At 33.2% G+C, this 23,487-nt stretch overlaps 1 protein-coding gene across 1 annotated transcript in view; it reads right to left on the bottom strand.

Moving 5' to 3' along the window:
- Positions 1-23,487, bottom strand: part of MTA3 (metastasis associated 1 family member 3) — a 176,680-nt gene that overhangs the window by 69,708 nt on the left and 83,485 nt on the right. Inside the window, exons 5-7 of the mRNA XM_051975178.1 lie at positions 15,598-15,661; positions 12,963-13,080; positions 5,668-5,770 (exon numbers count right to left, since the gene is read on the bottom strand). Coding sequence (XP_051831138.1) covers positions 5,668-5,770; positions 12,963-13,080; positions 15,598-15,661 — 285 coding nt within the window. The remainder of the gene's footprint in view (positions 1-5,667; positions 5,771-12,962; positions 13,081-15,597; positions 15,662-23,487) is intronic.

Raw genomic sequence — 23,487 nt, 5'->3', positions numbered from 1 at the left:
ATGATTGAGGAATTCACAAAGTTAATACTAAATCCTGCATATCTCAGGACCATGAAGAGAGGCAAAACAATAATGGACCTCGGCTTATGAATGCTCATGACTATAAAGAATTTTAGAAAGCCCCAATGGTGGCCCAAAGCAAGATTCCTATTTTCTTTCTTCCTCTTGGCTTTTGGATACCAACAAGGCAATTCCAAAAATAAGTTACAAGCTTTCAATATGAGATAGCAAGGGAAAATGTGATTAGTTTAGGAAGTAAAAATAAGAAATGTGAAAACAAAGGTGGAATAAAATACATATCAGTAATTGCAATGAGAATAAGTAGATATGACCTCACAAGTACACTTATACCACAGACAAACATCAACTAATAGTAAGAGCCAAAATGACTGAAGTACAATAGAATCCAATTGTGAGTTTAAGGCTTTACTACTAAAGGGGGGAGAGGTAGGGAGAAAGACAGTTGTTATAAGTCAGAGTTTAATCTAGAGACAATGGAAAACTTTGATTATTCCTGGGAAAAGGTGGTAGGATTTAAACAAAATTAAATTCTTGAATGTTTTTGTGCTACTCCATCATCTGTGAACCTATTATTTGAAAAATCACTTAAGTAGAATATGAGATTTGCTAATATGCATTTTTAGAAACATTTAGCAATATGAAAACCTTCTGCTATAAAACTTTACATCTATCTATCTATCTATCTATATATGTCTATATCCCAAAGTGATTTAAAAAGCCAAGGATAAAAGGAAAGAGATGGCATCTAATTGCACAAAAATATTTATAACAGCTCTTTTTGTGCTGACAAAGAATTGGAAATTGAGATCCACATCAATTAAGGAATGGCTGAACTAGTTGTGGTATATGATTACAATGGAATATTATTGTTATATAAAAAATCATGCGTAGGCATATTTCAGAAAAAAACCTCAAAAGACTTATATGAACTAATGCAAAGTGAAATGAGTCACTTGTGGAAGTTTCTAAGGTTGTCTTCTCAACCTTCCCATACCAATAGTATTCTCAAGAAGACAATCTCTGAGCAGTTCTTGGCATTTCGTTTTAATGCAGAGTGCTGGTTTTCTAAGTAGCTTTCACAGAGGGACCATTCCCAGGGTTGAAAATTCAGTTTGGCTAGATCTCATAGCAGAGAGCTCTACCAAAGTAACAAGTTAATTGTGACAAACTAGAGCACATTCAAGAGAAAACGAAAGACAGCCTGTTCCCAGAAGGGCATTCTATCTCTGTAAGCTTCTCAATTTAAAGCACAACTATGTTAGACTAGAATTTTATTTGTTGTCCCAGCTCCTCTTCTCTAAGAGTTCCTGAATTGGTGAAGTCAAGTTCATGTGAAACTTGAACTCCTTGAAGATTAAGAATCTTAAATCAGCAATAGCTCCATAGTTATCAAAAATGTAGTAGAAATTTCCTACTCAAATAAGCCAGCACAGAATACAGAAAAGTAAAATGTAATTTATCTATTTAAGAGTATGATGCATACCATCAGTAGGTGATGGATGTCATTAATAAATGTTTCATATGAAAGTCTTGCATTTCATGCTGCCCCTAATACCCAGCCATGGTGAAGTACAAAAAAAAAAAAAAAAAAAGAATTAATCTGACATGATTAAAAATTAAGTATTTGCTGAACATTTTTTATAAGCTAGAATATTCCTAGGCATGGTAAAAGAAAAGAATCAGAAAACTTCTGCCATTAAAGAACTAACAATTGTTTTTAAAACATTTTGGGAGGTAGGTTGAAGGAGCTTTTCCAGTACAAACATAAGTCAAACAATGGGAGAATAATATTACATAGGACTAAATTGTGTAATTTGCTACTAAATGCACTGATAATACAGATGGAGTAGAATAAAATATAATTTATTAATTCACAAATGGAATCTTTGTTTTTAATAAGTTTTTATTTTCAAAACATATGCAAAAATAGTTTTCAACATTCACCCTTGAAAAACCTCTTCCAAATTTTTCTCCCTGCCCCTTTTCCCCATCTCTCCCCCTAGACAGCAAAACTCTAACATATTTCCATATATATCATGCTGCACAAGAAAAACCAGATCGAAAAGGAAAAAAAATATGAGAAAGAAAAAAAAGCAAACAAACAAAAAAAGGTGAAAATACTATGTTGTGATTCACATTCAGTCCCCATAGTCCTCTCTCTAGATGCAGATGGCTTTCTCCATCATAAGTTCATTGAAATTGGCATGAATCATCTCATAACTAAAAGCAGTCATTCATCAGAGTAGATTATCACATAATTTTGCTGTTTCTGTATACAATGTCCTCTTGGTTCTACTCGTTTCACTCAGCATAAGGTCATGTAAGTTTCTCCAAGTCTCTTGGAAATCATTCTGCTAATTATTTCTTATAGAATAATAATATTCCATAACATTCATATACCGTAATTTTTTCAGCCATTCCCCAACTGATGGGCATCCACTCAGTTTCTAGTTCCTTACCACTACAAAAAGAGCTGATACAAACATTTTTGCACATGTGGGGCCTTTCCCCTTTTTTGTTATCTCTTTCGGATACAGACCCAGTAGAGACACTGCTGGATCAAAGAGTATGCAGTCTGATAGCCCTTTGGGCATAGTTCAAGATTGCTCTCCAGAATGATTGGATCAATTCACAACTCCAGCAACAATGTATTACCGTACCAGTTTTCCCACATCCCCTTCAACATTCATCATTATGTTTTCCTGTCATCTTAGCCAATCTGAGAAGTATGTAGCACCTTAGAGTTGTCTTAATTTGCAATTCTCTAATCAACAGTGACCTAGAACATTTTTTCATATTAATGAAAATGGTTTTAATTTCTTCATCTGAAAATTGGCTGTTTATATCTTTTTGGAAAAAAAAAAAGAAGTCCTCCTTCACAATTGACATGCTATTTCTACCTACACAACTGTATAGGTATCTATATTTTTCATTTTATCACTATTCACAATCTATACCTTGGTTCTGGGCTCATTAGCTTTGGCCAAAATTATTGCAATGGTCTTTTTAATCTTCCTTTTCCTATACATCCTCCACATACCTGTAAAAAGTATTCTCCATAAAAAAAACTGTAAAAAGTTTGTCTATGTCATTTACCTCAATTACCTTGAGTCTTTCCATTCTGCTCCAAAATTTAAAGATAAATTCCTATATGGCTTTTAAAGCTATTTGCAACCTCGGCTCCACCCTATTTTCCCAATCATATGAGATAATCCCTATATTATTCTTCTGTGATGCATTCTTCATATACTACATGGTTTGAGCAAACTATTCTTCTTATATATATATAATTCCTGAATATTCCTCAGAAACTACACGTCATCACTTGTCTTCCTGCCTTTGTACTGACCATTTATTATGCCTAGAATATTTCACTTCCTCAAAGACTCACGCCAAGTGTCACATTCTAATTAAATCTTTTCTTGAGCTCAAAACTCACCACCATACAATTTATATAATACTTTACTACTTATTCACAAATACTATTTCATTTGATCCTCACAGCAACCCTGTGAGGTAGATGCTATTATTAACCCCATTTTATAGATAGGAAAAGTGAGGCAAATAAAGGTTAAGTGACTTGACCAGAATTCCACAGTTAGTAAATGCACATAGCTAGATTAGGCCAGGTCTCTCTGACATTAAGTCCAATCTACTATCCCACCTATTTTCTCCAATTACTAGTGTCCTCCACAGAATGCCTTATGTTCATTTTCAGTACATATTACATTCAAACTAACTGACAGCAAAGCGTTTCACTTTTGTCTCTATATCTCCATTGCCTAGCACACAGTAGACAATATTTCTCAATTAAGTGATTTAATTCACTAAAAACACAATGCTAAGGAATTTGTACATAAGTAGGAAATGTCAGTCTTCCCTTCAATTATAAAGATTGTACATTGCACTTCAGTCAGAAAAAAAGGGTTTAGGAAGAATATATATGTGAGAGGAAGAAATGTCCTTCTATTTGTAACCTCAGCACTTAGCACTTGGTATCAAGTTGATTTGATACTTGGTATCAAAAAGCTTAAGTATAAGAAGTAAGAGAATCTGAGTTCAAGTCCCATCTCATAGACTATTTGTGTCTCTGCTGCCATCATTATCATTATAATCATTTTTAATCCTGGAAACTTTTGTCTCTTTTAGTGCAGCCCAAGATCATGTTACATCTTTTAACTTCACATTACACTACTATCTCATACATAGCTCACATTCCACCAAAACTCACCTTTTTCAAATAAAACAGCTATGTTATCACACCTCCTTCATCTTTTTTCTTAGGGTGTCATTTTTAGAGTCCAAGAGTGAGGCTTTACGTATCACTACCGAATTTCAGGGGCAGCTAGATGGCACATTGGGTAAAGTGCCAGGCCTGGAGTCAGGAAAATCTGTTTACATCCAGCCACAGATACCTAGTAGCTGTGTGACTTCAGGTAAACCACTTAAGCCAGTGTGCCTCCATCCCTCATATGTAAAATGAGCTGGAGAGAGAAACGGCCAACCACTTCAGGATCTTTTCCAAGAAAACCCCATAAAGGGTCATGGAAATGACTGAACAACTGATTTTCATCTAATTAGACTGAGTCTAATACTCTTAATTATATAGATCTTGATCCTTGTATCTGTCTTCGAGTGTGTTAACTGTGCCTCTAATTTTGGGGGCTTTTTTTTATCATCTCCAAATATGAATATACTACTTATGCCTTTATTCATATACTAAATATGAAATAATACAGGAAAGCATGTCAATCTGGGACAATCCACCAGAACCCTTTCTGTGCAATTACTCTGTTTTAGTCATTTGTAAAATTTCTGAATCTATCTAATTATATTATTATTATTTGGGTCTACATTCTTAATCTTCTTCACAATAACAATATGAGATCTTGATTATAAATATTTTTCTAAAAATACGAGATACTTGATTATATTTTTCTAAAAACATAGGCAAATTATATTTATAAGCATTCTTCTTTACTAGTTTAGTAGCCCTTTCAAAGAAGGAAATGTTAGTCTAAAATCATTTGCACTTTTAAAGTGATATTCATTAATCACTTTTTTTTAATGATTCATGCTAGAATAATCCCAGTAAGTGAAATCTGGCTTAGTACCCTAGAGTCCAAAGGATCTATTCACTTCCCCTTTTTGAACATCAGTATCAAACTTACCTTTATCCAATCTTATGGCACCTCTACTCTTTTTAAGATCTTTCAGATATCACTCACAGCGACTTAGCTAGTACATCTGCCAATTAGTACCCAGTATGAAATTCATCTTACCCAGGTTACTTGAATTCACCAAGAGTAACTAGATATTATTTTGTTATGTCCTTACCTATTCTTGAGTATCAACTACTTTCAGTCTTTTTGTGCTGTTATTTCTGGAGAAATATCATTTTTGTCAGTGAAGAAAATAGAAGTAAAATAAGAATTAAACAGTACTGACTTCTCTCTGATGTTAGATAGCACTTTTCTATCCACCTGAAATATTCTTTCTCCCCTTTCTACTAAGGAAAGAGAGTGAGAAAACTAGTTAAAGACAAAGATAGAAGAAAGAAAAAAATGTTAAATTAATCTCTTTGGATAACTGAAAAGGCACTTTGAGTAGTTTTTCAAAGAGAAGTTATTCTTTAATTGAGCTTACCGTGCTACAACTAAAAATTGGTCAATCTGTCGATCAGTAAGAGGGCTGTTTGGGTCCCAAACTTTGACCTCCAGTTTTGATTGTTCTCTGCCATCTGCTTCTCCTACACAAAGTAAAGGGTATGCAGAAATCTGATTATTTGAAATATATTATCTTTAAATATTAAAAAAAAAGATTTCTTAAAAAAGAATCCCTAGAACAGCATTACAAAATTACTAAATTTACATTATAATTGAGTTTTTCTATCATAGTAATTTAATTCTTCTTAATACATTGTTGAAAACAGTTTAATTCAGCAATACATTTATTCATCATATTATATACAAATGTATATATGTTGTATATAATAAGCAAATATATATAACATATACTTTTTCCATTCAAAGCTACTACAATCTCTTAAAACAAATGTTCCTTGTGCTACTTTTATCTAAAACCAACAGAAAAGTGGTGAGTTATGCTCCTGCCACTAAACTCATGATAGTGACAAGACATAGGAAGTTGTCAAAAGGAAAGCAAAAGAAGAATAATAAATACAGTTTTTATTAAGCGCCTATTATTTGCTAAGCAGAACACCAGATACTGAAGATAAAAACACAAAAGTGAAAGTTCCTTATTTTCAGTAAGTTGCCATTCTACTCTAGGGGAATACAATATAGTCACAGATAAATAAATACAACTCCTTAAGGAGCTAATTCAATTTTATACTACCCCCTAATCTGGAATCTTTTGCCACATGTCAATGATTTGTCACTGATCACTTCTATCAAACTCAAACCCTGGATTACTCCCATCTAAGGCTTTCTCCCACATTTATGTGCTGAAGTGAAGATAGACTGAAAGAAATCATGAAACTATGGTGACTGCTGTGCTACAAATTTGTTATCTAATCTGAATGATCACTACAAGGAGATAATCATTCTGATCCTCTGTAACTAATGCTGTACTGTTCCATAGTGACTGTTTCAGACCATCCAAATTAGCCCAGTAAGCACAGATGTTCCCCAAATCTTTTAGACCCCCCTTCTCTGTTCCCTGTATACTATCTCACTGGGTAATCTCATCAGTTCCCATTGGTTCAATGATTTTTAGGCTGATGATTCCCACATCGATTTTTCTAGCTCTATTCTTGTTTCTTGAGTTCTAATCCTATATTACCAGTTAGAAATTTCAGTCAAAAGTGTTCAAACTCAACTCAACTCCATTTCAAACTTAACACTACTCCATTTCAAATTCTCTCCCCTATTTCCCAACAACTTAAAGATTACCACTACCATTCTAGTCACCTAGGCTCACAGTCTCCACATCACTCTCAATTCCTTCATCTTACTCATCCCATTATTTCAAAAATCGACAAATCTTATTTCTTTCTTTAAAACATCTCTCACATGTTTTCCCTTTGTTCCACTAATTACCATTAATATGGTAATACTACCATATTAGTTCAGGTCCTGTGGTCTTTCCTCTAGACTGTAATAGTCTTATATTCAATCTTCTCTCCTTTTCAGTCCATCCTTCACACAGATGCTACTGATCTTTCTAAAGCACAGGTCTAACCACGTTGTCTTCCTACTTACTAAGCTTTAATGGCTCCCTGTTATCTTGAGGATGAAATATAAACTCTCTATTATATAAAATTGTTCACAACTTTCTCCTTCCTATTGCTCTCTCCACAGACTGTGCAATCTGTCCATACTGCCTATTGTTCCCCACAAAGTTAGATTTATGCCTTAACACAGCTACCCACCAGGGCTGGAATGCTTTTCCTCCTAACTTCTGTCTTTTAGAATCCCAGTCCTCTTTAAGATTCATTTCAACTACTACCTTCAATCTAGCATGATATCCTTCTGGACATCCAAAGTCTATAAGTGCCTTTTCCTCAAAGACAACTTTTTTTTTTTAATTTTTAACATTTTTTTTTATTTTTAAAGGCTACTTTTAATATACTTAATATGATCATGTAGGTACCAATATAAATGTCTTCTAGATTATAATTTAAGTTTCTTAAGAACTAGGACTCTTTTTTTTTTCTTTTCCCTTTTCTTTGTATTGCTCAGAGTTTAGTACAGGGTCTGGCAAATAATAAGCACTTGATTAAATGCCTATTGATTGTTAAGCCTCTTGACTTGGAACAGAAACACCAAAGTGATGATCAACTATATTCTTTGTAATGGGAACTTCAATTACAAAGGAGACAATGAAAATATGATTTCAGATGAAAGTATATCTAAACTTTTAAATCATGAAACATTTATGAGTCATTTGAAGTTTTATCCTTTAAAATATGTAATGTGATTACATATGTATGTTTGTGTATATATGTACATACATAAGTGTGTATATATTTATCTATATATACATACACAAAGAACTAAGCTATCAGTAACTCATCACAGGAATTCATCATTTATATCACAGATAGTATTATAAATTATTAACTTCTTCTAATTGTGACAAAACTAAATTCAGTGTCAACTTAAAGTAAATTGAGGAAATAAAGGAAATTGAGGGAATTTACTTAAAGTAAATTGAGGCTGCTATATAGCCTTTGGTTGAAAAGGAAGAAAGATTCAAGAGGACTAAGAAAAATTTTTTTAATCTTTAATTTAATTGTTCCCTTTGGCTCCAGTTGTTCACCAGCTTTAATAACCTATTTTGAGACCTCTCATTCTTCCTCTCTCCATCCTTCAAACCCCCACTCCCTTATGTAATCTACAACACAACTATCTTTTTATTTGTTTCCTACATTTCCTCAAAGAATATTTAGAATTCTGAATTGGAAGGAGTGAACCATCACTCCATATTTCTTGCCCTCCCTCCATACCAGCCACACAGTAAGAGGATGAGGAATGAGAGCAGCTGGCAGGCCAGTCCAAACCCAGGCACAGACTTGGCTCAGGGCCCTCTGCAACACCCTCAGAGCCTAGCAGTTTCATTATTCATCTGCCATACACTATCAACCCTATGACTACTCAAATTTCTTTCCCTATCCCTGCAGTAACCAATCACCAACCACTTAGACGAAAACTATCCCTAGCCTTTTGACATCTCTCCTTCTCGACCCTCTCCTACCATTTTCATACTTCAACTTGCCAACCCTTCAACAATACCTTCTGAAATTCCCTTCAATAATAAACAAATTCCATTTCAAGTTGGACCTCTCATACTCTTTCCATCAAATAGCCAAACAAACTCACATTTCTCCTGCAATCATTTCCAGTGCTGAATATATCTTCTCTAATCACCCCTCCCCTACTTCAACTCCACAAATAAGCAAAAACAAAAACAGTCTGTCACATCCAGACTGTTGAGCCTTTTCCCCATTCAATCAAAAATTTCTATCCAATCTGAATTATGGGGCTGTACTATACTAAACTCTAGGTCACTCTCCTTTCTCAAGGAGTTTAACAACAAACTGACCATTTTCTTCTCACCAACTTCTACCTTTATACTAGAGAATTTTAATATTTAGACAGATGGTCTGTGATACCTACTTATCCATGAGCTTTCTTAAATCCCTATTAATTTACTCACCCATAAGAATGGTCTCAAATTAGATCTCACCACACCCCATAAGGATTTCATTTGCCTAATTAGGAACTCCTGACTTTCTCTTGTTTGATAAAAATTACCTGTCATTCCATTTTTCTCAATACCTCACTCTCCTACACTCTTTGGATTAATCTTTATTCTTTCTACCATCATCCCCCCCCCCAACTAATTTACCACTTCATTTTTCATCCTTCCTAACTTCTATAACATAATTAACCATTTCAATTCTACAGTCTTCCACGATTGAATTCTATTTTGTCTAATCTCAAGCCTAGATAACTAGTCTTCTGCTCCTCACTCCTACTGGTTCCTGATTAGTTCCTACTCACTGGGTGCTGAATGCACTCAATTAGGCTGGCCACATTGTTCAAATGCCAAATGTACACTTGTCAAAATGACTATTTTACAGAGAACTCACACAGGGCAAGAACCACAAGGTGGCCAGAAAAGGCAATACAAGAACTTTAGATCTAATTGTATGACATGGGAGACAATAACACAAGACTGCCCAGCATAGCATGCCCTCATTAAAGAAGGTTCTGTGCTCTCAAAATTAGAGAAACTACACAATATGTTCAGAGGGACTATTTGTGTCCAACCTGTGTCAGATTATTGAGAGCAAACTTGTATTTGTCTGATCAGCCACACTCAGACTCAGTAATTTGACTTTAACAGTGATTAATTCTGGTCCTTTTTGAGAACTAAGGACTAACCAACCAACTGAGTACACTACAAACTGATGTTATCCAAATTCAATCAGCCCTCACTAAAGCAAGATGATCCTTTTATTTCTGCCCAATTCATTTTCCATTTCATTCCCCACAGAAGCTATTCCAAACCTCTTTCCTTACAAGTCCTTACCCCAAAGTATTCCACTTGCCACCTGAGGACCTTGCATTTTAATTTAGTTTAAAAACTGAAAGCATTAGATATTAACTCTTTCTTCCCCCATCCTTTTTATTTCAAAATTTTTTGACATGGTATCCCACTCTCTCCTTTTCCACAAGTCTATGATAAAGATGTGGCTTCTCTCTTTAGCAAGACCAATCATCTCTATTTGTGCACTTGATACCACCTCTTCCCTTATGGTCTAAGCAGACTGCAAATTCAATAATGCCTCTTCTCCCTTGAATATTCAACTTCTACCTAGCTCCTATTTCTTTCTCTAAGAACTAGAAACCAGGCTTTAGTCTCCCTCATTAAAAAAAAAAAAAAAAAAAAAAGCAAAAACAAGACTTGGGAGAGACTGGCATAGGATTGCCTGGCATGGCGTGCCCTCATCAGAGTAAGTGCTGTGCTCTATGAGCAAAGCAGGACTGGATTAGCTCAGAAGAAAAGTGAGATGTGCAAAGTTAGAATCCACTGCAAATGTTCATAGGGACTATTTGTGTCCGACCTGTGGCAGAGCATTCCAAGTTCATATTGGTCTGATCAGCCATAATTGGCCAACTGTAACTGGACTCCAACACAGTGATGTCATTTCGGTCCTCTTTGTGAGTAAAGGACAACAACCAATCTTTCCCTTTTTTCAGCCAAAATTCTCTTACTCAATTCTCAATACTCTGGACTGCCGTCACTAAACCAGTCACTAAAACTGCTCTCTCCAAAGTTACTAAAGACTCTGTAATAATGAAATCTGAAGGTCTTTTCTCAGTCCTTATGCTTTCTGGCCTGTTTGCTGCATTTGATATGGCTGACCACTCTCTCCTTATGGGTATGCTTTCCAAACTGAACTTTCATGACTGATTTCTGCTGGTCGTCCCTCCTGTCTAATCATTCCTCAATCTCCTTTCTAGGCATCATCCATAGCATACCTTACAATTAGTAGCATTCCCTAAAGCTTTGTCTTAAACCCTCTACTTTTCTCTCCAATCTTCTCTGTCTTTCTTACCTCATTATCATGGGGTTTAATTATCATTTTTATATTGATGACTCTAAGATATTCAACTCCAGTTTATCCTTTAAGCTTCAAATACACATTATTAGTTGTTTACTCAGCATTTTGAACTAGCTGCCCTGGACTCACCTCAAATTCAACAAGTCAAAATATTGAATTCATTAAATTTCCCCCAAAAATTTCCCAACTCTTCCAAAATTTTTTATTTCTATAGGAGGAAGAATCCAATCTGTTTCTAGTTCTTAATAATATTGGAAATGTTATGATCTTTTTACTCTTCCCTCACACACAAGCACACTCTCAAATCAGTTGTTAAATTTTGTTTATTTCTACCTTTACAACACCTCTTTCCTCTACTCACAAAGTTACCTACCATCGTATCTATGGTCTTCAATATTTCTCACACTGTAATTGTCAACCAACTAACTCATCTCCCTGCCTCAAGTCTTTGCTGACTCCAATATATCCTAGATACTACTATTACCAATGATCTTTTAATTGTCAATTATAATGATCTATTTTTTCATCCTTCTTGACCTATCTGTAGCATTGGAAATTCTCTAACTGCATGCACTAACAACAATATTGCAACAATGATCAACTGTGAAAGACCTACCTATTCTAATCAATACAATGATTCAATACAATTCTAAAGAATTCATAATGAAAAATGCTATCCTCTAGAGAGAGAATTAGTGAACTCTAAGTGCAAACTAAAGCATTTTTTAACTTTGTTTTTCTTGCTCCTTTTTCTTTTTTGGGGGGAATGATTAATGTGGAAATGTTTTGCATGATTTCAAATATATAATTAATATGATATTGCTTGTCTTCTCAAAGGGTAGGAGAAAGGCTAGTGGGAGGGAGAAAATTATCAACTCTATTCTTAAAAATGAAACGTTGTCTTATCTATATAGCACTGCAAACTGTTGCCTACTCTCTCCTATTGGCTAGTCTCTACTTCCTACATTTTTTTTTATGACAATGCTTGCTACTGGTTCTCCTACCTAGAAGAAGTAGGTGGTATAGTAGACAAAGCAATGCCTCTGGAGTCAGAAAGACCTAAATTCAAATATGATCTCAGACAGCTTGTAAACTTGGGCAAATCACTCAAATGCTGTCTGCCTCAGTTTTTTCAAATATAAAATGAAGATAATAAAATAATAGCACTTATTTCCCAAGATTGTTGTGAGGATCAAATAAAATAATATTTGTAAAATATTGTAAAATGCTTAGCATAATGCCTGGGGGGCATTTAACAAATGTTTGTTCTTTTCCCTTCCCTGAATGCTTGCATATTCTTTCCCTCAAAGCTCTGACTTGAGTCCCTCATTTTCATCATTGTTTTCTCACTTGGTGATCTCATTACTTCCCTTTGGTTTAATTATTTTATATATATATCCAGTTTTACTTTTTCCAATATTCTCAAGCCCTATATCACTAAATGCTTTTTGGACATCTCAAAACAGCACTCCAACATGCATTTCAAGCTCACTGTATTCAAATCAGGACTCAATTATTTTCCTCACAAACTCCTATTTCCCAACTTTTTTTTTACTGTTAAGGACACCACCATTCTCAATACCCAAGTATCTAATCACAACAACTCTTTTACATATATCCTCTTCTCCACTCTTGCAGCCACCATACCATTTTAACCCTACTTGCCCTTAAAGGTCTTATATCAGATGGGTAAGCATAGAGAAAATAAAATACAAATTCTCCTAATTTTTGTACATTATTCCAATACTTGGAGCTTCACTCTCCAATGACTTTACAAAATTTTTAAAGATGTAATGGCAAAATAAAGTGGTTTTTTTAATTATACAGAAAATAATTTAAAACCTACCTTCTGCAAGCATGTCTGGTATATCTGCTTGATATCTAGGTCCTACTCTGATTTCCCCTTTATCTGCTAAAAGTGTTTTCAATGAAGGATCATAAACCAAAGAATAGAAAAAGGTATCCTAAAAAAAAAAATTATAGATGTCAATCAAGTAGGTAAACAAACAATAAAAATTTCTTACATGCCCATTATGTGCCAGGGATAAAGCTATGCACTAGGGATACAAAAAGAGGCAAAATACAATCCTTGCCCTCAAGGAGCTTACAATCTATTGTGAGACATGACATGGAAATAAATATATAAAAAGTAAGCCATATACGCAATAGGAAATAATTAAAGAGGGAAAGCACTGAAATTAAGAGGAGTTAGGAAACAATAGCAGAAAGTAGGACATTGTTGGGATGTAAAGGAAAGTAGGAAAGTTAGTAATCAGAATTGCAGAGGAAAATTGTTTCAGAAATGGGGGACAACCAGTTGCATATATGCATATGTAATAATTCTTTGAATGTTCTTATGTATGATGACAAAAAATATAAAACCTTGAGAGTAACACTCAATATAATGAATGAAAGGGTAAATCTTTAGCAACAGATTGTTTATCATTATCAAATTATTATTAAGGAAACGTCAAAAATGGAAAGACAAAATTCAAGCAAAATAGAAAACAGTAGTGTGACAAATTCCATTTGGGAGGTATGAGGTGTTCATGTAATAATAACCAAAGTATCATTAACATACTGAAACTCACAATAGCAAACTGAGAATATAAAAGACACGAAAACATCTAGTATCTTATGTATCCAAAAATATGTTTTGAGAATCAGGGAAGAAAAATGCTTTTTGTTAAATCATGTTATATTAGGGTTATTCTGAGTATTTGGTAGTTTGTTTAAATTTTTTCAGAAGTCAGAAAAAATCTCAAAAATAAGATGAATTTTGGCCCTTGAAATCAAACAAACAAAAAAATCAAAGCAGATGAAATTGCCTAATGATTCTGCAAAGATGTCTTTTCTATTAGTTATCCATCCAATAAAGTAACCTGTATGCCATCTATATCCATGGTGTTCCAGGCCTTCAATTTGCACAAAAATCAAGCATACTGTTAGTATATTTTATCTGTCTTCCACTTGGACTCAATGTCTTGTATCTTTCCTATATACATGAATGACTGAACCAATTACCATGAGACTATGGAACGTTGTGGGATAGAAACATGTGGTGCAGAATTATACACAAATTTTCTAAGGAGTTTCATGAAGACATATTATATCTAGGGAGAATGCAATCGTTAAATAGGGAGCCATGGTACAGACTATATGTTTAAGGAACAATAAGGTACTAAAAATGATTGCTGATGGCTCAGTGACTAAGTGCATTTGAAATAATAGATAGCACTTTGAAATGGCATTCCATAAAGCTGAGTTTTTAATTATATTATGAAGTAATATTATATAAGCATATTATATAAAATTTTGTTACATTATGAAGTAAAATCTGTGATACGTCCAGCAACACAGTACATTCTCTTTAATTTCAGCTTTAGAAGAGGTAAAGTGGTTTACCTTGGGTCACATGCTAACATGTGACCAAGGTAAGACAGAAGCCAGGTCTTCCTCACTCTAAGGTAAGCCCTTTAGCCACTATTCAAGGCTGGTTTTTTTGGTAGTAAAACAAACAATCTTAAATCTTTGTATCAGATAAGCAGTTCAAAAAATTATGCTCCTAGCACCAGGGTCCAAGAAAGGAATTTGGCTGCAAACAAAAAAAGGTTACAAAGGAGAAAAGAGCTCTGGGTGAGTAACTTCTACTACCAATGAAAAACAGTATCTTCTAAGCAACTTAAAGAGTATTAAAAAATCTGTCTTAGACACTAAGAAGTTAACTAACTTGTCCTTTAGTAAAACTATTGGTTATATAGTAGAGTGAAGACATGAAACCAGGTCTTCTAAGGTAAAGACTCAAGGTCAGCTTATATCCATTGTGCTAGGCAATCTCTTTTCTTGTCATTCCTTAATATTCAAATTTAACAAAAACAAAAACAAAAATTTATGGATAGATAGAAGTATATCTCTGTGTGTATCTATACATACATTTATATGTATTTATGTATCCCCCAACTTTACAGGTAGAAAATCCACATACTAATGCTTGCTCTGTTACCTTTACATTCATGAATAAATATTATTCTCAGAGCAATTTCATCCTCATATGAAACATTAGCATTTCAAATATTATAAAACCTATGAAGCAAATATAAAAACAAAATAAAATTGAGTGACTAAATTTAATTCTGCTTTAAAATGAAATATGCCATAGGTATGAGTTCTAAAAGGCAAGTTTGCATGATTATCATAAATGTACATACACATTAATTTATGAAATATATTTTATTTTGCTGTACTATGAAACAGATCAACTAATTCATAATCTAATGTGCTAAGTTTACTAACAAATGGTTACTCCTTTAAAAACATTATTTCCAATAAGGGCTAAAAAAAAAAGAGAATTGATTCTGGTTAATACAATGTGGACAGTGAATCAAGGTTATAGTCATTTTTGATAACAGAAATTGATAAACATTTCAATTTTTACAAAGATATATTCTAAAGGGAAGAGTAACAAAGTTATATTTCATTACCTCTTTATCAAGATATGACAAAACTGATTCTGTTTCATTCAGTAGTGCAACACTACATTTCCCCCTGTACAAAAAGAAAAAAGAAATATTTATGTAGACAATCTGGCTAGGTACTACTGGCAATACTTAAAATTGTAGACAATATATAGAGATGAACACAAAACATTAAAAATGAAGAATATATTTACTCTACATAACAGTATCTTCTTATAACAGGACTGAAGAACTAAGCTTATAGTAAACAATCACAGATTTGAAAAAACAATATATATATCAACAACTATTTATTGAGGGTCTAGTCAAAGGCACACCATATATTAAAGACAGTTGCAAAGTTAATTGAGATTTTACTGCTTTTGTACAAAGATAAAATGTGCCAAACAAGACAGTGATCAGAACTAAAGGAAATTTTGAGGAAACAAAAGATTAAACATTTCAAAAACAATTTAACATAAGAGATCACAAGACCAGTGAATTATGTTTTCAATTGTAGAGTAAAACAGTTTCACCTCTCTTTTTAAAGTAATTAGTGCAACAGATAGAAATTCTGTAAGGGTAATAAACCTTTAAGTTAAACAGTAGATAAACAAAAGTACTGTCACTCAAGCAGGCAGAACCAGGTCTACCCTCTGACAGAGCTCAACAGATTACCTAGCCCTTTCTGGAATAAAGTCAACCTAGAAGGCCATATGAGACAACTACTAAATTCCTATCTGTAGAGCATCCAAAAGCCAATAGGACCCAATCACTGTTGATTAGGTTCTATGTCTATCCAGTCACAAAAGTGTACTGACAGGCACAGAGCCTATAGTATATTTGTATGACCTGAGTGCAGAACCTAGAGAATATCACCCCAGCCTTTGTAAAGGATAAAAGCATTCTTTCTGTAGTATTTTTTTGTGTTAATGAACTGTGGTGTTATGAAGGGATTTGATCACTGGTTGAGGACAGGATTGCCATAGGACAATAGACTTAGAGATGGAGGATGGAGCCCTGGTACTTATTCAACAAGAGCAAAAAGGCTTTAGCAGGTTTGTGACTGTAATAAGGCATGGAAGAACAGTTAGATGCCAGAGACATGGACACCTGAATAAGACTCCATCTTTAACTGGAGAAATTGGTTCTGGTTAATACAATGTGGATGATGAATCAAAGTAATAAAATTATTTTGGAGTGTGTGTGTGTGTGTGCGTGTGTGTGCGTGTGTGTGTGTGCGTGTGTGTGCGTGTGTGTGTGTGTAAGCATAAATTCTGATCCTTATATTATTACCTCTAACAGATCAAGGAAGAAATTGAACTTCAAAGTCATTAAATCATTTGCATAGCTAACAGAAAATGTTAAAGATAAAATTTGAAGCCATGTAAACCTATGTTTAACTTATATTCAGCAAGCTTCTGACCATAAAGACTTGTTTGAGTTAGAGAAAGCTTTGTAACTTTTTGTCTGAATTTGTTTAACCATTTAATAACCCCAATGCTGTCATTTACCCTTGTCTGATGTTTTGTGACCCTGTGGACCATAGCATGTCAGGGCCTTCTGTGACCCATGACGCTCATTTTTTGATGTCAAATCTTCTAGTGTTTTAATAGTCCATTGTGTTTTCTTGGCAAAAAAACTGGAGTGGCTTGCTATTATTTCTTTCTCCAGTAGATCACCTCTTGTCAGAGCTCTGCACCGGTCCATGTTGGGTAACCCTGTACAGCATAGTTCAATTTCACTCAGTTATACAAGCCCCTCAGCTACAATAAGGTAGTGACCCAGTGGAGTATTTGAATTATCTTAAAGCAAATTCAAAATTTGAAGTTGATACTGCTATGAGTCAAAGGATTTATATCAAAGACTCAGTGACTAAGAATACCACATTGAAAATATTCAAATAAACCTGATAACTTGTTATATTTATCTTATTTCTGAGCAAAAATAAAGGGTGAGAAAAGAAAAATAATTCAATTTAACTGCAATAAAATAGTTCAACAATATTTATTCCTTTATAAACAATGATAAATGTCCAGGTCTCTTTACTAACTTCAATTCTATACTTGTTGGGGGAGGAGGGAAGTGGAAAGAAAGGAACCAATCTATTTATGCATTATGAGTTATTCTTACACCAAGAAAGCAGTATCAGGAATTTGCCATCTCAGAGCTGCAAAGGTCACATATGCACCTCCTGGAGTAAAGATAACCTACAAGGCTATATCCAACAGCTATTAAATGCCTCCTTAAATACATAGAAGCCAATGGGCCCTACCCACCACTGTGTATAAGAACAAATATTATATTAAACAAACATTTCAAAATTGAAATTATATTAATTCACAATTGAAAAATCACAATATTAATTTAATATATGCATCCACATTAAAAAATTGCTCGCTCAAGTTTTACTTTTTCATCTTTCCCTAATATTAATTCTGAGATTTCTCTGAGGGTCTTTTTTATTTCTGTCTGAATCTTTAATTTAGCTTTCAGAAGAATCATGAAGGTTTATCTCTGACTTTTAAAAATTCAGTCCATTTATTCATGTTAGACACATTTAAAAACAAAATCATATTATTTCACTACTCCTTTCACTTTTCAAAACCAAGAGTGAAGACTAGGAAAGTTGTTTCATTATTGTTATATCTTACAGATGCTACTGAATATAATTATTGAACTGAATTAGGAATACTGTGATTATACAGAGTCTAATTAAGAAAGACAAAATTGGCTTTCTAAAATAAGCTTTGAATTACTCTGCTTTGCCACCATTTCAAAAAGAAGTTTTGGGATTATTTAATAATCTTTTAGAGGACATTGTTTTCAGTTCCAATGAAGGCACTTTACTTTGTTCTAAAGTAACAGTAGCAACAAATAATTGTAAAAAGTAAATTTGGTGAGAAATACAAAATAATCCTGAGGAAAGAATCTCTGAAACAATAACTATATGGTTTTGATACAAAGAAAAATACTTTTTAGGAGCAATTTCATAGGCCATGTTTAATAAAAATTAAGAAACATTTTGTAAATATCATACTAACTGTGCAATATAAACACAAAGTACTTTTAGGAGAATTTTTATAATGTGCTTTTAAAATTTTGTTGCATCATTTGTGTCACAGTAAAATCTTTGTTCAATAAATATAAATTAGGTCTTTCCAGAAAAATCTGAAGCTTTAGTCACAAAGCAACTCAGAGATGATAAAACTCATGACATTTTAAGTATTTATTCAATAATATTCTATTGGTTTTCACATGTTTCTAACCAGCCAGATTCATTTTAACATTGTAGGTACCCATGTGCAACACATTATCAGTGCAATTCCCATGGTTAGAAGACAGATGCCAAATGCTATTAAATGTTTTTATGGCATGAATATAATATGCAGACATGTGACTGTGTATATGCATATCAGTATCTTTCATAGATACCTTAAGTGCATATATGCATATTATACAAATGAAAGCAGTAACAAAAATGTGTGTTCAGCAATCTTTTCCCCAAAACAAGGAGGAAAATTTCCTTTAATTTACTCTTCATTTTTTTAAAGAAAAAAAAAAGGCATAAAAAGCAAGGAGGAGGCAGTCATTATCAGTATCATATTTGACTTCATGAAAAAAAAAAAAAAAACATAGTTGTCTTCAATATCTAGCCCATATGCTAGAAGAATATGCCATAAAGTAGACACACCATAAAGCAAACTGAATGACATGACTTAGCTTCCAAAGACAAAGTTCAACCCTCAGAATTCTGTCTTGAATGAATAATGTGAACAGCTTAAAAAGCACCATGGTGCAGAGTAAACAAAACACAATGAATATGTACCAGAAGCCACAGGGACAGGTTAAAAAAAGCAAAGACCAAAATAAGACCCTGACAACAGTTTTTCACAGAGGATACTGTAAAAGATCTATAGACTTAAATTATTTACCACCAGATTCTTATTCCTAATAACTTCACAGAATCATCAATCAGCAAGGGGGTATTGATGATCAGTTTACAAGGATCATGGGATAGAGAAATATAAATCCAATTCGGAAAGCAAGATTAACAAAAATGATTAATAGAGATGTGAGACTGAAAATGTGACACTAATTCTAAGTATGATAACCATTTAGAGAACAGGATCAATATTCAATATGTAAGGAATGGTATAAGTGCAGATGGGTCTCATAACTCAACACACACTTTAGTTTAATCTACTTTGTTAACATTTTCTCCTTCAGTTTCTTAAATCTAGGCAATCAACAAAACAATAAAATCAAGTTCCAACATGTAGAGTTTTCAAGGTTTAAGAATTCACAATGGAAATTTAATATTGGCTTTAGCCAGTTAAAGCAGGCTTCCACATAGCCCTACTAATATATGGTAGTTAAAAATGGATAATAGGAGATTGTTTCAGAAATATTTTCTAAGAAATACATTCTGCATAAATAACTGTATAGACATGTATACATATATTGTATTTAACTTATACTTTAACATATTTAACATGTATTGGTCAACCTACCATCTGGGGGAGGGGGTGGGGGGAAGGAGAGGAAAAATTGGAACAAAAGGTTTTGCAATTATTAATGCTGAAAAATTACCCATGCATATATCTTGTAAATAAAAAGCTATAATAAAAAAAATAATTTAAAAATTTAAAAAAGAAATATATTCTGCATGACTGCATATATATAACCTGTCAAAATGCCTATCCTAAGGGAAGAAATTTTTTTTTAAAGTTGAGACTTGGTTTTGCATGTAATAGGGGGAAAATAAAATTTTTTAAAAAAAGAAATATTTTACAAGAACAGTTAATACAGTAAGAAAAAGAACAACAGGAAGCAAAGTAAGAGATGAGTAAGGAATATCTTCTCCTGCTATCTCTCCTCTGTGTCTTCTAATGTAGACAAATATTAAACAATGAAAAGAACTGACAAATCCAAGAGAAGGTGGTACATACAATGAGGGATCCTCCTAATCACTGCATATCACCTTTCTGTTGACCCATAAACTTTCCTGATAGTTCAAACCACAGAATAAATCTATTAAGAGGCACAATAGCATCTGGATGAGCATGAAGGAGACCAAGAACTAAATCGAAAGCTTTAGTGACTTTTCTTAAAAGGTGTATAACACACTAGAATACATACTAAGTTTATAAATGCGTTAAAGTCAATTACTAATAAAATATAACTACTTCATTGTTAAGTTTGCTAAATGAGTAGACAAGAGAGTTAATTCTGTTACAGTATCTCTTCACTTTGCTCATACTGTCACAAGAAAAATAAATGATTTGAAAGGAAATAAGCATAACAGAAATCAAATTTATTTCACCCTAGATATTATTTATTAGTTAGAGCTGTTTATATTAATCAATATTATATCCCTAGTAAAATCTTTAATTTTTTAAGATATAAATAACGCTGGCAAATCAAGACACTGAGATTTTAAAAACAAAATACTGGCATCAAAAAAAATGTCTACAAGAAAAATTACAAGTTTCTTAGACAAACAAGCCTAAATAATGGTATTAAAAGAATGTTTCTTTATAATATTATTTATAGTCAAGTTGAAAATAGGCTCCTTGACTCCAAGCAATTTCTATTTTATTATCTTAAACTTAGAAGTTGGGCTGATTATTTTTAACAATGAATAAAATAGCCCAAGAAAAATTAATCTTCTTTTAATGAGTATCCCATGAGACAAAAGTACTAAAAACTGATATAAGCAATTACTGAAAAAAGACAATTGTGTAATAAATATGAAAAAAATCAAATCATCTTCACAAATTTATATGCATATTTAATTTCATTGAAAGAATATAAATATTGAGATTGTGCAAATCTACTATTGTTTTGACCAGATTTGAATAAATTTTCACCACACATCTGTAACTTATAAATTCTCTCCCAAATATCAAAAGTCTTTAGGACCCAGAATATTCTAGAATGTCCAAATCTTCTAATTTTATCATCTGAAATTGTGTTCCAAAGTAGAACAATTGAGAATGGGAATAAAGCATACTGGTCCGCCTTCCAATTACACAAAATTTTCATCCAAATGAGCCATTGAGAATACTAATATAATGTCCTTTTCATGGCACAGAAACATGGGACCTCTAGGTCAAAAAAAGAAAAAAAAAGATATGTCTGCTTCATTTTCTCTTTAGTCTTATAGAAAACTTCAATCTAGGATGATAAAAGAGGACTTTCTCCAAAAAATTGTGGTGATGTAAAAACAAAAGGTAGAAAGACAAAAAGGTGTTTTTGAAAAAAGGATGTCAGCCAGCATTTAAAGAAAAAAAAGGATAAACAAAACCACAACTGAAAAATCTAAATCTAAGAAAAGCAATTAGTAATCTAACAGATCAACTCAAATGCTTCATTCAAAACACTAACCAGACAACGGCTAACAGAGAATTAATTACTATTCATTGAATATCTCCACCTAATAACTAACAATTTTTTTAAATCATAATTGAATGTTCTTTGTTGAAGTTTTCTTGAGGTCTCTGGAGCAGCAGCCTTTGTTTCAGTTCAGTAATCATCCCGCCAGTAGCCAGGGTTTAAAGTCCAAATTCTTTATTATCTCTTTCAAAATCTTGTCTCCTTTCCTGGAAGTTAGCTTTCTTTGAAATCTCTCTCTCTCTCTCTCTCTCTCTCTCTCTCTCTCTCTCTCTCTCTCTCTCTCTCTCTCTCTCTCTCTCTCTCTCTCTCTCGTTCTGTGGGCTTGAGCTCCTGCCTCCTTCTCTGCCCTCTGAATTTCTCTGAATGTCTTGGAATCCAAAGGTTGTGTTTCAGTCTCCAGCCACCACAAAGGTGGAAGATGGAATGAATCTGTCTCAGCCTCCAAGAGCTTCTAGTGCGCCTGCCCTTTTGGCCTGCGAGCTTCTAGCTTATATGCTTCACCACAGAGTACACATTAATCATTATATCACTAGGAAACCATTATTTGTTGTAGGATTAAATAAATGCTAAACTAGATTTAACTATTGTCTCCTCAATTCCACTTAGTACTTTGTTTCAAGTTCTAGCCCATAACATCTCCTTGTAGGATTAAATTATTCATACTGAAGCATGCTAAATTAGATAACTACTGTCTCTACAAATTCCACTAATTTAGTACCTTGTAAGAATCCTTTGTTTCAAGTTCAGAGTTCTGGCCTATAACACATAATATTCAATTTCAGCAGTTTCATTGAAAAACTACTAACAAAGCTCAAACCTACAAATCTTGAGCACTACTGTGTGAACTGTGCATACAGAGTTTGCATTTAGAAAGACTTGATTTATATACACTTATAGTAAATTCCTGACCCTAAAGACAATCTTCAAAAAAGCTACAAAGAAAATATACAAAGTTGCTTATATCCTTTGAAGTATCAACTCTTTTTCAATAAGCAATTAAGAGATTACTTACAACATGAAAAGACCTATCTATATATACAAAGATATAGCAAAAAGAATACAATCTTATATCCAACAGTTGGGGATATACTAAACAAATTATGGCATATAGTATACCATGAGAAATGGTAAACATAACACCATATATATATATATATATACATACATATACATATACATACACACAAAGTGTATAAGACAGAGTGAATAAAGCAGAACTACAGAACAAAATACACAACATAATTATTACATACAGTACAACTATATAAATCAAGATAATTTTAAATGGCAACAAAGCTCAGAATAAAAGCAATAAATTCTAGTAACTTATGAGTAAATTTGTATTTTTTTTTTGGTAACAAATGGAAGCCTACTAGAGCATAAGATGGCATGCACCATTGGTTCCAACATCTCTTTTTTTCCTCCCCTTTATTTCATCATTGCTTTCAGGGATTATACTCTTATCAAAGTGGAATACCCATGGTGGAGGTAAGTATGATGAGTTAGAAAGTGAGTTTT

This window comes from Antechinus flavipes, chromosome 2 (assembly GCF_016432865.1).
Source record: "Antechinus flavipes isolate AdamAnt ecotype Samford, QLD, Australia chromosome 2, AdamAnt_v2, whole genome shotgun sequence".
Lineage (NCBI taxonomy): Eukaryota > Metazoa > Chordata > Mammalia > Dasyuromorphia > Dasyuridae > Antechinus > Antechinus flavipes.
This window is presented reverse-complemented; position numbering and strand designations above follow the sequence as displayed.